The 17,418-nt window shown below is 45.6% G+C and overlaps 2 protein-coding genes and 1 long non-coding RNA gene across 21 annotated transcripts in view; 1 reads left to right on the top strand and 2 right to left on the bottom strand.

Annotated features, from left to right (window-relative positions):
• Positions 1-792, bottom strand: part of LOC118378252 (KICSTOR complex protein SZT2-like) — a 47,150-nt gene extending 46,358 nt beyond the window's left edge. For 9 of the 12 annotated variants that reach the window (XM_052460941.1, XM_052460942.1, XM_052460946.1 and 6 more), the window contains exon 1: positions 647-792. The gene's annotated coding sequence lies outside the window, so the exon portion shown is untranslated. The other 3 variants (XM_052460928.1, XM_052460934.1, XM_052460930.1) reach the window with 3 other exon arrangements.
• A 30-nt stretch (positions 793-822) lies between these two features.
• On the top strand, positions 823-6,837 carry LOC118378251 (mediator of RNA polymerase II transcription subunit 8-like). 2 transcript variants are annotated; one of them, XM_035765224.2, is made up of 7 exons: positions 823-964; positions 1,158-1,279; positions 1,906-2,050; positions 5,259-5,399; positions 5,894-5,981; positions 6,152-6,388; positions 6,624-6,837. In XM_035765224.2, exons 1-7 carry the CDS (start codon positions 959-961, stop codon positions 6,689-6,691), a joined length of 807 nt encoding a protein of 268 aa, XP_035621117.1. In that variant the 5' UTR covers positions 823-958; the 3' UTR covers positions 6,692-6,837. The 2 variants fall into 2 exon arrangements, with proteins under 2 accessions (XP_035621117.1, XP_035621115.1); XM_035765222.2 differs by lacking the exon at positions 823-964 and having other exon boundaries at positions 980-1,279.
• A 530-nt stretch (positions 6,838-7,367) lies between these two features.
• Positions 7,368-17,173, bottom strand: LOC127907192 (uncharacterized). 7 transcript variants are annotated; one of them, XR_008063632.1, is made up of 4 exons: positions 15,128-17,163; positions 13,795-14,098; positions 11,746-11,944; positions 7,368-7,775 (listed from the first exon to the last, which is right to left on the bottom strand). It is a non-coding gene; the product is annotated as an uncharacterized LOC127907192 (long non-coding RNA). The 7 variants fall into 7 exon arrangements; XR_008063643.1 differs by having other exon boundaries at positions 7,380-7,775; positions 11,746-11,901; positions 15,128-17,164; XR_008063672.1 differs by having other exon boundaries at positions 7,380-7,775; positions 13,795-14,003; positions 15,284-15,393.
• Between the last annotated feature and the right edge of the window lie 245 nt (positions 17,174-17,418).

Genomic DNA, 17,418 nt, shown 5'->3' with positions numbered 1-17,418 from the left:
AGCCTACATATTAGCAAAGATACTGGACTTCTGTCACAACACGGCTTAATCACATTAAACTACCTTACATCAGTTTGCATATTCTGTGTGAAGTCTTCCTGACACTATCATATGCCATGAAATGGGTGACATAAAGCTAAATGAGCAGCAATCTGATCCCAATTCGACTCATGTGACGCACTGGCAAAACAACCGGTCTATAGCTTTATACGGCCTGTCAAGCTAATGCATTAGATACGTTTGATATGGCTAGCTAGTTGTTGTAATTGTCCCTTGTATTTGACAGCAAATACAGGGGACATCTTTGGTATGCTCACTTCTAGCGGACTAAACTCCACTTCCTTCACCATGGAGTGGAATTTAGTATGCTAGGTCAGTTCAGGCGCGAGCGTTTTGCAACACCCCTAGCTCAAGTTACTCTGCTGACTGTTTGAAATTAATTGTAGAAGTTAGTTAGTTTAACAAGCTAGTGGCAACTCAGAGTTACAAACACATGAACCTCAGTAAATTATCTCATTGTCCTGTTTGTCTGCCATGCCTTGTATGGCATAACGACTGACATATACTGACTTATTCACTTCGTTTTCATACACGACTGCAGGCTAGTCGTTGTATTTTGTTTATTTAGTTATAAACCACACGTGACCTGGATGCTTCGGTATTCGTTTCTCCACCGGAGTTCAACAGCTAGGCCTTCAACGGTTTTGTAGTTCTACTTTTGATTCCAATATGCCAGCTTTCTGAAAAAGAGTGCAGATAAGTGGTATAAAATATTTTATTGAGAATTTCACGGCATAACGACTCAAAGTAACACACGATTGTCTGGCTAATTACAAAGGTTTGGAACTTAAAACGTAAACCAAAATGATTCTGAGCGGAGCATGCCCACTGTTGCACGCATTATTTACTTCCGGTAGATATTTATTTCGCTAGCCAGCAGGTTCGCTACCCTAATAAAATGCAGGTACGGTGGCTTTTCGACAAAATGTTAAATTCTGAACCAGTCAATTGTCTTAAATTAAGTACAGTTCCTCATAGCGCATGACATGCTTATTTGTATTCAGCTAACGTTGCCCCAAGTTACTGCTAGCGACTCACTAAGAGCTAAATGTTAACGCGTTATTAATCAAATGTCTTTTTTTTTTGTTTCTGTCAAGCAACGGGAAGAAAAATTGCTGGACGCATCCGTGGAATCGCTTATTTCCCGCGTAGCTCATCTAAAAAACGCTCTTCACAGTTTCATCTACAAGTTGGAAAACGAGTATGAACGACTGACATGGTAAGTGACTAACTTAGCTGCTATAGCTATTAAAAATATAGTCTAGTCAGACAATTAGCTGCTTTGTTCCCAGATGGCTGACTGCATCACATTAGCCGGTTACAATCTGCTACCTAGCAAGTGACGAGCTAAATACTAACGTTAGTTAGCTAACTTTAGATCGTATGCTTGCCTGGTTTCTTCCTATGTTCCTTCCATTCTAGGGATTTTTTTAACCACCGTGCTTCTACATCTGCATTGCTGGCTGTTTGGGGATTTAGACTAGGTTTCTGTATAAGCATCTGCTGATGTAAAAAGAGCTTTTAAATACATTTGATTGATTGATTCTTCCATAATTATGCATTATACTTTTTTGGATGCGTATTTGGGTGTCGGGCTGTTAAATTATGCCATATTTTCACACATCGTCATCTGATCGGCTGATGTAAAAATGGCTTTGTATCTAAATTGCATATGATACGTTTGGAGTAAGCCAGCTAGGTCCCAGTGTTGCTTTTGGATGGCATTGCTGAAAGCAATTGCGAGACTTGGTTACCTATTTGGATAAATTAATATAATTGTATGAAAATAAAGGTACTCTAATAGTTCATTCATGAAGTTGTTGTCTCTCTATACCTGGACAATAGGCCCTCTGTGTTGGACAACTTTGCCCTCTTGTCTGGTCAGTTGAACACCATCAATAAACTGTTGCGGAATGAGAAGACGCCATCTTTCCGCCAGCAGATCATCATCCCCCTGCTGTTGTCTCCAGACAGGGATGAAGAACTAGCTGTGAGTATATTTTCTGTGGATGAGGATTAGCCTGGTTAAACCAGACTGAATGCTGTACTCAGGCAGTGAAACAATGGTGAGAACAGCATTGAGTCTGGTTTAACCAGGCCAGAGGAGAATAGTTTTTCAGACACACATTTATTTATTTTATTTCACCTTTATTTTACCAGTTAAGATAGTTGAGAAAAAGTTCTCATTTACAACTGCGACCTGGCCAAGATAAAGCAAAGCAGTGCGACAGAAACAACAACACAGAGTTACTTGGAATAAACAAGCGTACAGTCAACACGATAGAAAAAAAGGTCTATATACAGTGTGTGCAAATGGCATGAGGAGGTATGGCAATAAATAGTAGCAAAGTAATTACAATTTAGCAGATTAACACTGGAGTGATAGATGAGCAGATGATGGTGTGTAAGTAGTGATACTGGTGTGCAAAAGAACAGCAAAGTAAATAAAAACAATATGGGGAAGAGGTAGGTAGATTGGGTGGGCTATTTACAGATGGACTATGGACAGCTGCAGCGATTGGTTAGCTGCTCAGATAGCTGATGTTAAAGTTAGTGAGGGAAATGTAAGTCTCCAGCTTCAGCGATTTTTGCAATTCGTTCAGTCACTGGCAGCAGAGAACTGGAAGGAAAGGAGGCCAAATTAGGTGTTGGCTTTGGGGATGAACCGTGAGATATACCTGCTGGAGCGCATGCTACGGGTGGGTGTTATCGTGACCAGTGAGCTGAGATAAGGCGGAGCTTTACCTAGCATAGACTTGTAGATGACCTGGAGCTAGTGGGTCTGGCGACGAATATGTAGTGAGGGCCAGCTGACTAGAGCATACATGTCGCAGTGGTGGGTGGTATAATGCGCTTTGGTTATAAAAAAAACTGATGGCGCTGTGATAGACTGCATCCAATTTGCTGAGTAGAGTATTGGAAGCTATTTTGTAGATGATATTGCCAAAGTCGAAGATCGGTAGCATAGTCAGTTTTACTAGGGTAAGTTTGGCGGCGTAAGTGAATGAGGCTTTGTTGCGAAATAGAAAGCCGATTCTTGATTGGATTTTGGATTAGAGATGTTTGATATGAGTCTGGAAGGAGAGTTTACAGTCTAGCCAGACGCCTAGGTATTTGTAGTTGTCCACGTATTCTAGGTAAGAACCGTCCAGAGTAGTGACCATCCAGAGTAGTGATACTAGTCGGGCGGGTGTGGCAGCGAACAGTTGAAAAGCATGCATTTATTTTTGCTAGTGTTTAAGAGCAGTTGGAGACCACGGAAGGAGAGTTGTATTGCATTGAAGCTCGTCTGGAGGTTAGTTAACACAGTGTCCAAAGAGGGGCCAGAAGTATACAGAATGGTGTTGTCTGCGTAGAGGTGGATCAGGGAATCACCCGCAGCAAGAGTGACATCGTTGATATATACAGAGAAAAGAGTCTGCCCAAGAATTGAACCCTGTGGTACCCCCATAGACTGCCAGAGGTCTGGACAACAGGCCCTCCGATTTTACACACTGAACTCTATCTGCAAAGTAGTTGGTGAACCAGGCAAGGCAGTTATTTGAGAAACCAAGGCTATTGAGTGTGCCAATAAGAAGTGATTGACAGAGTCGAAAGCCTTGGCAAGGTCGGTGAAGACTGCTGCACAGTACTGTCTTTTATCGATGTCAGTTATAATATCGTTTAGTACCTTGAGCGTGGCTGAGGTGCACCCGTGACCAGCTTGGAAACCGGATTGCACAGCGGAGAAGGTACAGTGGGATTCAAAATGGTCAGTGATCTGTTTATTAACTTGGCTTTGAAAGACTTTAGAAAGGCAGGAAGGATGGATATAGGTCTGTAACAGTTTGGGTCTAGAGTGTCTCCCCCTTTGAAGAGGGGGATGACCGTGGCAGCTTTCCAATCTTTAGGGATCTCGGACGAAATAAGAGGTTGAACAGACTGGTAATAGGGGTTGCAACAATGGCGGCAGATAATTATAGAGAGGGTACAAATTGTCTAGCCCAGCTGATTTGTACGGGTCCGGGTTTTGCAGCTCTTTCAGAACATCTGTGATCTGGATATGGGTGAAGGGGAAGCTGGGGAGGCTCGGGCAAGTACAGTGGGGAGAACAAGTGATACACTGCCGATTTTGCAGGTTTTCCTACTTACAAAGCATGTAGAGGTCTGTAATTTTTATCATAGGTACACTTCAAATGTGAGAGATGGAATCTAAAACAAAAATCCAGAAAATCACATTGTATGATTTTAAAGTAATTAATTTGCATTTTATTGTATGACATAAGTATTTGATCACCTACCAACCAGTAAGAATTCCGGCTCTCACAGACCTTAGTTTTTAGTTAGTTTTTTATTTAGTTTTTCTTTAAGAAGCCCTCCTGTTCTCCACTCATTACCTGTATTAACTGCACCTGTTTGAACTCATTACCTGTATAAAAGACACCTGTCCACACACTCAATCAAACAGACTCCAACCTCTCCACAATGACCAAGACCAGAGAGGGTGTAAGGAAATCTGCCATAAATTGTAGGCCTGCACAAGGCTGGGATGGGCTACAGGACAATAGGCGCAGCAGCAGCTTGGTGAGACAGCAACAACTGTTGGCACAATTATTCGAAAATGGAAGAAGTTCAAGATGATGGTCAATCACCCTCGGTCCGGGGCTCCATGCATGATCTCACCTCGTGGGGCATCAATGATCATGAGGAAGGTGAGGGATCAGCCCAGAGCTACACGACAGGACCTGGTCAATGACCTGAAGAGAGCTGGGTCCACAGTTTGAAAAATGTATGATCTCTGTAATTGCAAACACAGGTTTCTGTACCAAATATTAAGTTCTGCTTTTCTGATGTATCAAATACATATGTCATGCAATAAAATGCAAATTAATTACTTAAAAATCATACAATGTGATTTTCTGGATTTTTGATTTAGATTCCATCTCTCACAGTTGAACTGTACCTATGATTAAAAATTACAGACCTCTACATGCTTTGTAAGTTGGACAACCTGCAAAATTGGCAGTGTATCAAATACTTGTTCTCCCACTGTAGCTGCGAGGGGTGCGGTGCTGTTTGTTGGCCGGGGTTGGGGTAGCCAGGAGGAAAGCATGGCCAGCTGTAGAGAAATGCTTGAAATTTTCGATAAGCATGGATTTATTGGTGATGACATACCCTAGTCTTTGCTTACCGCCGTACACACTGCCCCCTCTCTCCAGAAACTGACAGAGCAACGCGTGCCTGTGTTCAGCCATGAGATTGTGCCGGATCACCTGCGCACCAAGCCTGATCCTGAGGTGGAGGAGCAGGAGAAACAGCTGAGTGCGGAAGCTGCCCGGATAGGACCTGAGGTGGCACAGGTAAACCGACTTGGTCTTCATCTAATCATACCGCAGTTTGAGAGGAAAGCAGCTCCCTGGTTCACATAAGGAGACCTGTATCATTTTCATACTACTGAGGGAAATTATACATCCACCTGTTGCTGAAAAGGATAATAAAATATTGAAGCCACTTCAAGCCAGCGTGACGGACGTCACTGTGTTTTTTTAGCAGGTGAGCTTCCTCCATTTTTCGCCACACTGGCCGTACTACGCCTCAGATCAGGGTCATCTGCCTCTCAAACACATGTAACTGTTTGCGAACGTTTGTGCGTACATTTCAAGCTGTGGAATGAGGTTACGGTACTATAACAGTTAGTTACATATGCCCAAATGAACACGAACTCATGTTGTGTGGTGGGAAGACACAAAGTAAAATGGTGCTTGTCATGTAATGCACCCATGTACATTGTAGTCTATCTATCCAACAACTCAAGTTGGAGTAACAAAATAATGCCTTGTTTTTCTCCCAACAGAAACAAATCCAGACACTGAACAAACTCTGTTCAAATCTACTGGAGAAACTGAACAATCCTCGCGATGACAGGGATGCAGACAGTGCAGGTACACTGATTGAACCAAGATTCCCTTTTTACCTGGGAACATTTACATATATGCTAACGTAAGAACTGTTATGGAGTTTATTGATTCTTATGTACTCAAGATGTACAGGTGGTCTAACCTAAAATCCATGGTATGTAGTTTATACCTATGCACTCTCCTCTCTGTTTTAGCTATACGGCAGAACAAACCATCTTTCAACCCTGCTGACACCAATGCTCTGGTGGCAGCGGTGGGATTTGGGAAGGGGCTTTCGAAGTGCAGGCCCCCTGGTCCTGTGGCCCCTGGACACACAGGACAAGGGCCCATGATGAGCGGAGGTCCCACCTTACAGCAGGTCACCATCGGTGGGGGTTCAGGCCAGCAGCAAGGCATGGGGCCTGGTGCTCCTCAGCAGCAAGGACAGCCAGGTATGAAGATCCTGAATGACATATAGACCTGAGTCTTGCTTTGCTACACTTAAGTGTTTTATTCACTTTAAGGCCATAACTAAAGGTTCTATAGACCTGAATAATAAGGGCAGTTGGTTTTTCAGACACAGATTATTCCTAGTCCTGGACAAAAAAATAACTTAAAATGTACCAGACCATTCAGGTATTGAGAAAAAGACTGCTCTGTAACTGATTTGTTTATTTTATTTTTCAGGGAAAATGCCATGCAACATCAAGACAAACATCAAGGCTGCCTCCTCAATGCACCCGTACAACCGATAAGATCCGCTCTCTATCCCATACTGATAGGAAGCCTACAGAGTGAGCCATGTAAAGTAATGCAAGTATTCATATGATATATGTATGCTATGTTATCTTTTGATTAAATACATACTTTTTCGAAGAAAGTATCATACTGTGAAAGTGCAGAAGTTTGTCAGATGTGCTTCCATTTGTGAACACTAGATAGCACTGTCTTTCCATTTATATTCAAGGGACAAGACAGTTTGAGAACTTGGTCATTGTTGCAGAAAAGGTCACTGGTTCGAATCCTCGAGCCGGCTAGGTGAAAATCTCTTTGTGCACTTGAGCAAGGCACTTAGCCCTAATACCTCATGTAAGTCGCTCTGGATAAGAGTGTCTGCTAAATAACAAACATGTAAACAAGTGTGCATTATGTTATGTCTTTCAGAAATGTATAATACAATTGTGGGGTTTAGTGTCAGTCAAAAGGAATATATTCAAAACCTACTTCAACTGCTTCACCATGTCTCTCCAGTTGTGTACCCTAGTACTGCCTCCTATCCCTTCACCATGTTGTTTCTCCAGTCATCTGAACCCTAGTACTGCCTCCTATCCCTTCACCATGTTGTCTCTCCAGTCATCTGAACCCTAGTACTGCCTCCTATCCCTTCACCATGTTGTCATCTGAACCCTAGTACTGCCTCCTATCCCTTCATCATATTGTTTCTCCAGTCATCTGAACCCTAGTACTGCCTCCTATCCCTTCACCATGTTGTCATCTGAACCCTAGTACTGCCTCCTATCCCTTCACCATGTTGTCATCTGAACCCTAGTACTGCCTCCTATCCCTTCACCATGTTGTCTCTCCAGTCATCTGAACCCTAGTACTGCCTCCTATCCCTTCACCATGTCGTCTCTCCAGTCATCTGAACCCTAGTACTGCCTCCTATCCCTTCACCATGTCGTCTCTCCAGTCATCTGAACCCTAGTTCTGCCTCCTATCCCTTCACCATGTTGTCTCTCCAGTCATCTGAACCCTAGTACTGCCTCCTATCCCTTCATCATGTTGTCATCTGAACCCTAGTACTGCCTCCTATCCCTTCACCATGTTGTCATCTGAACCCTAGTACTGCCTCCTATCCCTTCACCATGTCGTCTCTCCAGTCATCTGAACCCTAGTACTGCCTCCTATCCCTTCACCATGTTGTCTCTCCAGTCATCTGAACCCTAGTACTGCCTCCTATCCCTTCACCATGTTGTCATCTGAACCCTAGTACTGCCTCCTATCCCTTCACCATGTTGTCTCTCCAGTCATCTGAACCCTAGTACTGCTTCCTATCCCTTCACCATGTCGTCTCTCCAGTCATCTGAACCCTAGTACTGCCTCCTATCCCTTCACCATGTTGTCTCTCCAGTCATCTGAACCCTAGTTCTGCCTCCTATCCCTTCACCATGTTGTCTCTCCAGTCATCTGAACCCTAGTACTGCCTCCTATCCCTTCACCATGTTGTCTCTCCAGTCATCTGAACCCTAGTACTGCCTCCTATCCCTTCACCATGTTGTTTCTCCAGTCATCTGAACCCTAGTACTGCCTCCTATCCCTTCACCATGTTGTCTCTCCAGTCATCTGAACCCTAGTACTGCCTCCTATCCCTTCACCATGTTGTCTCTCCAGTCATCTGAACCCTAGTTCTGCCTCCTATCCCTTCACCATGTTGTCTCTCCAGTCATCTGAACCCTAGTACTGCCTCCTATCCCTTCACCATGTTGTCATCTGAACCCTAGTTCTGCCTCCTATCCCTTCACCATGTTGTTTCTCCAGTCATCTGAACCCTAGTACTGCCTCCTATCCCTTCACCATGTTGTCTCTCCAGTCATCTGAACCCTAGTACTGCCTCCTATCCCTTCACCATGTTGTCTCTCCAGTCATCTGAACCCTAGTACTGCCTCCTATCCCTTCACCATGTTGTCATCTGAACCCTAGTTCTGCCTCCTATCCCTTCACCATGTTGTCTCTCCAGTCATCTGAACCCTAGTACTGCCTCCTATCCCTTCACCATGTTGTCATCTGAACCCTAGTTCTGCCTCCTATCCCTTCACCATGTTGTTTCTCCAGTCATCTGAACCCTAGTACTGCCTCCTATCCCTTCACCATGTTGTCTCTCCAGTCATCTGAACCCTAGTACTGCCTCCTATCCCTTCACCATGTTGTCATCTGAACCCTAGTTCTGCCTCCTATCCCTTCACCATGTTGTCTCTCCAGTCATCTGAACCCTAGTACTGCCTCCTATCCCTTCACCATGTTGTCTCTCCAGTCATCTGAACCCTAGTACTGCCTCCTATCCCTTCACCATGTTGTCATCTGAACCCTAGTACTGCCTCCTATCCCTTCACCATGTTGTCTCTCCAGTCATCTGAACCCTAGTACTGCCTCCTATCCCTTCACCATGTTGTCATCTGAACCCTAGTTCTGCCTCCTATCCCTTCACCATGTTGTCTCTCCAGTCATCTGAACCCTAGTACTGCCTCCTATCCCTTCACCATGTTGTCATCTGAACCCTAGTACTGCCTCCTATCCCTTCACCATGTTGTTTCTCCAGTCATCTGAACCCTAGTACTGCCTCCTATCCCTTCACCATGTTGTTTCTCCAGTCATCTGAACCCTAGTACTGCCTCCTATCCCTTCACCATGTTGTTTCTCCAGTCATCTGAACCCTAGTACTGCCTCCTATCCCTTCACCATGTTGTTTCTCCAGTCATCTGAACCCTAGTACTGCCTCCTATCCCTTCACCATGTTGTCTCTCCAGTCATCTGAACCCTAGTACTGCCTCCTATCCCTTCACCATGTTGTCTCTCCAGTCATCTGAACCCTAGTTCTGCCTCCTATCCCTTCACCATGTTGTTTCTCCAGTCATCTGAACCCTAGTACTGCCTCCTATCCCTTCACCATGTTGTCTCTCCAGTCATCTGAACCCTAGTACTGCCTCCTATCCCTTCACCATGTTGTCTCTCCAGTCATCTGAACCCTAGTTCTGCCTCCTATCCCTTCACCATGTTGTCTCTCCAGTCATCTGAACCCTAGTACTGCCTCCTATCCCTTCACCATGTTGTTTCTCCAGTCATCTGAACCCTAGTACTGCCTCCTATCCCTTCACCATGTTGTCATCTGAACCCTAGTTCTGCCTCTATCCCTTCACCATGTTGTCTCTCCAGTCATCTGAACCCTAGTACTGCCTCCTATCCCTTCACCATGTTGTCTCTCCAGTCATCTGAACCCTAGTACTGCCTCCTATCCCTTCACCATGTTGTCTCTCCAGTCATCTGAACCCTAGTACTGCCTCCTATCCCTTCACCATGTTGTCTCTCCAGTCATCTGAACCCTAGTACTGCCTCCTATCCCTTCACCATGTTGTTTCTCCAGTCATCTGAACCCTAGTACTGCCTCCTATCCCTTCACCATGTTGTCATCTGAACCCTAGTACTGCCTCCTATCCCTTCACCATGTTGTCTCTCCAGTCATCTGAACCCTAGTACTGCCTCCTATCCCTTCACCATGTTGTCTCTCCAGTCATCTGAACCCTAGTACTGCCTCCTATCCCTTCACCATGTTGTCTCTCCAGTCATCTGAACCCTAGTACTGCCTCCTATCCCTTCACCATGTTGTTTCTCCAGTCATCTGAACCCTAGTACTGCCTCCTATCCCTTCACCATGTTGTCATCTGAACCCTAGTACTGCCTCCTATCCCTTCACCATGTTGTCTCTCCAGTCATCTGAACCCTAGTTCTGCCTCCTATCCCTTCACCATGTTGTCTCTCCAGTCATCTGAACCCTAGTACTGCCTCCTATCCCTTCACCATGTTGTCATCTGAACCCTAGTACTGCCTCCTATCCCTTCACCATGTTGTTTCTCCAGTCATCTGAACCCTAGTACTGCCTCCTATCCCTTCACCATGTTGTCTCTCCAGTCATCTGAACCCTAGTACTACCTCCTATCCCTTCACCATGTTGTCTCTCCAGTCATCTGAACCCTAGTACTGCCTCCTATCCCTTCACCATGTTGTTTCTCCAGTCATCTGAACCCTAGTACTGCCTCCTATCCCTTCACCATGTTGTCTCTCCAGTCATCTGAACCCTAGTACTGCCTCCTATCCCTTCACCATGTTGTCTCTCCAGTCATCTGAACCCTAGTACTGCCTCCTATCCCTTCACCATGTTGTTTCTCCAGTCATCTGAACCCTAGTACTGCCTCCTATCCCTTCACCATGTTGTCTCTCCAGTCATCTGAACCCTAGTACTGCCTCCTATCCCTTCACCATGTTGTCTCTCCAGTCATCTGAACCCTAGTACTGCCTCCTATCCCTTCACCATGTTGTCTCTCCAGTCATCTGAACCCTAGTACTGCCTCCTATCCCTTCACCATGTTGTTTCTCCAGTCATCTGAACCCTAGTACTGCCTCCTATCCCTTCACCATGTTGTCTCTCCAGTCATCTGAACCCTAGTACTGCCTCCTATCCCTTCACCATGTTGTTTCTCCAGTCATCTGAACCCTAGTACTGCCTCCTATCCCTTCACCATGTTGTTTCTCCAGTCATCTGAACCCTAGTACTGCCTCCTATCCCTTCACCATGTTGTCTCTCCAGTCATCTGAACCCTAGTACTGCCTCCTATCCCTTCACCATGTTGTCATCTGAACCCTAGTACTGCCTCCTATCCCTTCACCATGTTCTCCAGTCATCTGAACCCTAGTACTGCCTCCTATCCCTTCACCATGTTGTCTCTCCAGTCATCTGAACCCTAGTACTGCCTCCTATCCCTTCACCATGTTGTTTCTCCAGTCATCTGAACCCTAGTTCTGCCTCCTATCCCTTCACCATGTCGTCTCTCCAGTCATCTGAACCCTAGTTCTGCCTCCTATCCCTTCACCATGTTGTCTCTCCAGTCATCTGAACCCTAGTACTGCCTCCTATCCCTTCACCATGTTGTCATCTGAACCCTAGTTCTGCCTCCTATCCCTTCATCATGTTGTCTCTCCAGTCATCTGAACCCTAGTACTGCCTCCTATCCCTTCACCATGTTCCAGTCATCTGAACCTAGTTCTGCCTCCTATCCCTTCACCATGTTGTTTCTCCAGTCATCTGAACCCTAGTACTGCCTCCTATCCCTTCACCATGTTGTTTCTCCAGTCATCTGAACCCTAGTACTGCCTCCTATCCCTTCACCATGTTGTCTCTCCAGTCATCTGAACCCTAGTACTGCCTCCTATCCCTTCACCATGTTGTCATCTGAACCCTAGTACTGCCTCCTATCCCTTCACCATGTTGTCTCTCCAGTCATCTGAACCCTAGTACTGCCTCCTATCCCTTCACCATGTTGTCATCTGAACCCTAGTACTGCCTCCTATCCCTTCACCATGTTGTCTCTCCAGTCATCTGAACCCTAGTACTGCTTCCTATCCCTTCACCATGTCGTCTCCAGTCATCTGAACCCTAGTACTGCCTCCTATCCCTTCACCATGTTGTCTCTCCAGTCATCTGAACCCTAGTACTGCCTCCTATCCCTTCACCATGTTGTCATCTGAACCCTAGTACTGCCTCCTATCCCTTCACCATGTTGTCTCTCCAGTCATCTGAACCCTAGTACTGCCTCCTATCCCTTCACCATGTTGTCTCTCCAGTCATCTGAACCCTAGTACTGCCTCCTATCCCTTCACCATGTTGTCATCTGAACCCTAGTTCTGCCTCCTATCCCTTCACCATGTTGTTTCTCCAGTCATCTGAACCCTAGTACTGCCTCCTATCCCTTCACCATGTTGTTTCTCCAGTCATCTGAACCCTAGTACTGCCTCCTATCCCTTCACCATGTTGTCTCTCCAGTCATCTGAACCCTAGTACTGCCTCCTATCCCTTCACCATGTTGTCTCTCCAGTCATCTGAACCCTAGTACTGCCTCCTATCCCTTCACCATGTTGTCATCTGAACCCTAGTACTGCCTCCTATCCCTTCACCATGTTGTCATCTGAACCCTAGTACTGCCTCCTATCCCTTCACCATGTTGTCTCTCCAGTCATCTGAACCCTAGTACTGCCTCCTATCCCTTCACCATGTTGTCATCTGAACCCTAGTACTGCCTCCTATCCCTTCACCATGTTGTCATCTGAACCCTAGTACTGCCTCCTATCCCTTCACCATGTTGTCTCTCCAGTCATCTGAACCCTAGTACTGCCTCCTATCCCTTCACCATGTTGTCATCTGAACCCTAGTACTGCCTCCTATCCCTTCACCATGTTGTTTCTCCAGTCATCTGAACCCTAGTACTGCCTCCTATCCCTTCACCATGTTGTCATCTGAACCCTAGTACTGCCTCCTATCCCTTCACCATGTTGTCTCTCCAGTCATCTGAACCCTAGTACTGCCTCCTATCCCTTCACCATGTTGTCTCTCCAGTCATCTGAACCCTAGTACTGCCTCCTATCCCTTCACCATGTTGTCTCTCCAGTCATCTGAACCCTAGTACTGCCTCCTATCCCTTCACCATGTTGTCTCTCCAGTCATCTGAACCCTAGTACTGCCTCCTATCCCTTCACCATGTTGTCATCTGAACCCTAGTACTGCCTCCTATCCCTTCACCATGTTGTTTCTCCAGTCATCTGAACCCTAGTACTGCCTCCTATCCCTTCACCATGTTGTCTCTCCAGTCATCTGAACCCTAGTACTGCCTCCTATCCCTTCACCATGTTGTCTCTCCAGTCATCTGAACCCTAGTACTGCCTCCTATCCCTTCACCATGTTGTCTCTCCAGTCATCTGAACCCTAGTACTGCCTCCTATCCCTTCACCATGTTGTCATCTGAACCCTAGTACTGCCTCCTATCCCTTCACCATGTTGTTTCTCCAGTCATCTGAACCCTAGTACTGCCTCCTATCCCTTCACCATGTTGTTTCTCCAGTCATCTGAACCCTAGTACTGCCTCCTATCCCTTCACCATGTTGTCTCTCCAGTCATCTGAACCCTAGTACTGCCTCCTATCCCTTCACCATGTTGTCATCTGAACCCTAGTACTGCCTCCTATCCCTTCACCATGTTCCAGTCATCTGAACCCTAGTACTGCCTCCTATCCCTTCACCATGTTGTCATCTGAACCTAGTACTGCCTCCTATCCCTTCACCATGTTGTCATCTGAACCCTAGTACTGCCTCCTATCCCTTCACCATGTTGTTTCTCCAGTCATCTGAACCCTAGTACTGCCTCCTATCCCTTCACCATGTTGTTTCTCCAGTCATCTGAACCCTAGTACTGCCTCCTATCCCTTCACCATGTTGTCTCTCCAGTCATCTGAACCCTAGTACTGCCTCCTATCCCTTCACCATGTTGTCTCTCCAGTCATCTGAACCCTAGTACTGCCTCCTATCCCTTCACCATGTTGTCATCTGAACCCTAGTTCTGCCTCCTATCCCTTCACCATGTTGTTTCTCCAGTCATCTGAACCCTAGTACTGCCTCCTATCCCTTCACCATGTTGTCATCTGAACCCTAGTACTGCCTCCTATCCCTTCACCATGTTGTTTCTCCAGTCATCTGAACCCTAGTACTGCCTCCTATCCCTTCACCATGTTGTTTCTCCAGTCATCTGAACCCTAGTACTGCCTCCTATCCCTTCACCATGTTGTCATCTGAACCCTAGTACTGCCTCCTATCCCTTCACCATGTTGTCATCTGAACCCTAGTACTGCCTCCTATCCCTTCACCATGTTGTCTCTCCAGTCATCTGAACCCTAGTACTGCCTCCTATCCCTTCACCATGTTGTCATCTGAACCCTAGTTCTGCCTCCTATCCCTTCACCATGTTGTCTCTCCAGTCATCTGAACCCTAGTACTGCCTCCTATCCCTTCACCATGTTGTCATCTGAACCCTAGTTCTGCCTCCTATCCCTTCACCATGTTGTCTCTCCAGTCATCTGAACCCTAGTACTGCCTCCTATCCCTTCACCATGTTGTCTCTCCAGTCATCTGAACCCTAGTACTGCCTCCTATCCCTTCACCATGTTGTCTCTCCAGTCATCTGAACCCTAGTACTGCCTCCTATCCCTTCACCATGTTGTCATCTGAACCCTAGTTCTGCCTCCTATCCCTTCACCATGTCGTCTCTCCAGTCATCTGAACCCTAGTACTGCCTCCTATCCCTTCACCATGTTGTCTCTCCAGTCATCTGAACCCTAGTACTGCCTCCTATCCCTTCACCATGTTGTCTCTCCAGTCATCTGAACCCTAGTACTGCCTCCTATCCCTTCACCATGTTGTCTCTCCAGTCATCTGAACCCTAGTACTGCCTCCTATCCCTTCACCATGTTGTCATCTGAACCCTAGTTCTGCCTCCTATCCCTTCACCATGTTGTCTCTCCAGTCATCTGAACCCTAGTACTACCTCCTATCCCTTCACCATGTTGTCTCTCCAGTCATCTGAACCCTAGTACTACCTCCTATCCCTTCACCATGTTGTTTCTCCAGTCATCTGAACCCTAGTACTGCCTCCTATCCCTTCACCATGTTGTTTCTCCAGTCATCTGAACCCTAGTACTGCCTCCTATCCCTTCACCATGTTGTCTCTCCAGTCATCTGAACCCTAGTACTACCTCCTATCCCTTCACCATGTTGTCTCTCCAGTCATCTGAACCCTAGTACTGCCTCCTATCCCTTCACCATGTTGTCATCTGAACCCTAGTACTGCCTCCTATCCCTTCACCATGTTGTTTCTCCAGTCATCTGAACCCTAGTACTGCCTCTTACAGTATCCCTTCACCATTCCGGCCATTCTGAATAATGTAAGCCCGGTGAGAGTAATGCGGCTGGACATTGCACTGCCTGGCCTGATAATGTCAAAGTCGTTAAGGGAGGAAATGAGAAAGTTCATGCTGACGTGTTGGGGGCCTCTGTGCTCAGCCCCACCGTGGTCTGTCCACTCTAATCCCTATCCCACCTCCCGCTGGGCGGCCGGCACTACAGCACAGGGACAATGACCGCTGTGGCTGTCACACGATACGACACAGGTCGCTGGGTGACCTACATACACAATGTCCTCTGCCGGCCTGATGTCTCGCTGTGTCAGCCTCAATGCCCTGGTAAGAAAGGAGAGTCTGCTGAGACAGCTAGAAGATGCACAGGGTCAGACTTTCTATAGATGTCTTATAAACAGTGGACTATAGGCAGATGGACATTGTGTCCATTTGGGCTAACTGAGCGAGACTCCTGAATGGGCTGTTACTGCTTTGTTTTGACCCTACTGCAGCTACCTCTATGTGAAAGAAATGTAGGACTACAACTCTTTATACAATAAAAATCTGTTTCCCGGAGATGTGAGTCCTTTGTCAAATGACGTATTTTGTACTTTCCCTTTTTTTGTTTGTCCCAGTAGAGCATGAGAAGTGTTGTGATAATGAAGTGGGTTTGAGGGTTGGGCTGACCTCTACCCACATTCAATTAGCACGTACTGGAGGATAATATGTGGAAAGATGAATTCTCCTGTTAAATATTTCAGTAATAATGTGTATGGAACATTTGTCACAAGATTAATTGCGTGGTGCACCAGAAGTGCCTTCGTGTGGAAAATAAGCCATGAAATGGTCGTGGTGAATTTAGAGGGTGCATTGTTCTTGTCATTCTCCTATTGATTGTTTTTTAGATTCATAATTTGCTCTTGTTTCCTCAATCACATGCTCAATCTGATTCGGATTCATCCTCCAATAATTGATTCTTATCTTTTAATGATAGGGTCAAATCTGCTATTTCCATTTAAGAGAAAGTGTTTAATCTTTTCTAGGATGCAATGAGCTTCAGGATGTCATTGAATGCCACCGAACATAAAGCCATTATCTCTAGGTAGTGGCGTGTAGCATAACGGTTAATAGTGTTGGAGTATCACCGATCCGTTGTGCCCTTGAGCAAGACAGTTCATCCTAATTGCTCCTGTAAAACGCTCTGGATAAGCGCGTCTACTAAATTACTAATATGTAAATGTATGTGGCGTTGCTGGTGTGTCAGTCAGGCCATCTTCCTTTGGATTAGTCGTCATAGACATGGTGTTGAACTTTGAACTGACCATGAGGGGTCAGCAGTGTTTCACAGCTGAGTCTTTTGTGAAAATATTCCACAATCTACAGTAAATCCTTCAGTCTTTAGGATGAAAGTTCATGGTCCAAACATACACTGATATTTTAGAGATTTGTTGCCTTTTTCTCTGACAATTATCATGATACTTACATATGTTACATGATAATTACACATTTCTTCTCCCTGAGAGTTTTGGATGAATACTTAACATGACAGCTTCCTCCATATCCATGATCCTCTCTGAAAATCCCATATTCCCCCTGAAAACACCTCTGTAGATACAAAGGTCATTTTTGTGAATGTATGTAGCTAGCCCAGCAAGATAGTCTCGCAATGCTCACTTTGTTCTGGCTTTGTCTGCGAGGTGCTTGCAATGCCAGTATATCTATGTCCTTGATCATCTAGAGAGGAGAATGTTTAGCATTTCTCAGTTCGGTTTGGATTTATGTTCCAGAGAAGATTGATGGTTTTTCTTATGGGTTGGATTTGAATTTTGGCTTTGTAATAATTGATTTTGGCACAGTTTGAGGGAAATAGACTCTACATTCTTTGAAGAAGGGATAAGGTCCATATCTGGCTCATCAAGAAAGCTTTGGGCTAGCATCATAAAGCAACATTATATCCTACAGTACAACATCAAACTCCCACACCAAAAAATGGG

The sequence above is a fragment of the Oncorhynchus keta genome, chromosome 1 (genome assembly GCF_023373465.1).
Source record: "Oncorhynchus keta strain PuntledgeMale-10-30-2019 chromosome 1, Oket_V2, whole genome shotgun sequence".
Lineage (NCBI taxonomy): Eukaryota > Metazoa > Chordata > Actinopteri > Salmoniformes > Salmonidae > Oncorhynchus > Oncorhynchus keta.
The sequence above is the reverse complement of the archived record's forward strand: the minus strand, read 5'-3'. Positions and strand labels throughout refer to the sequence as shown.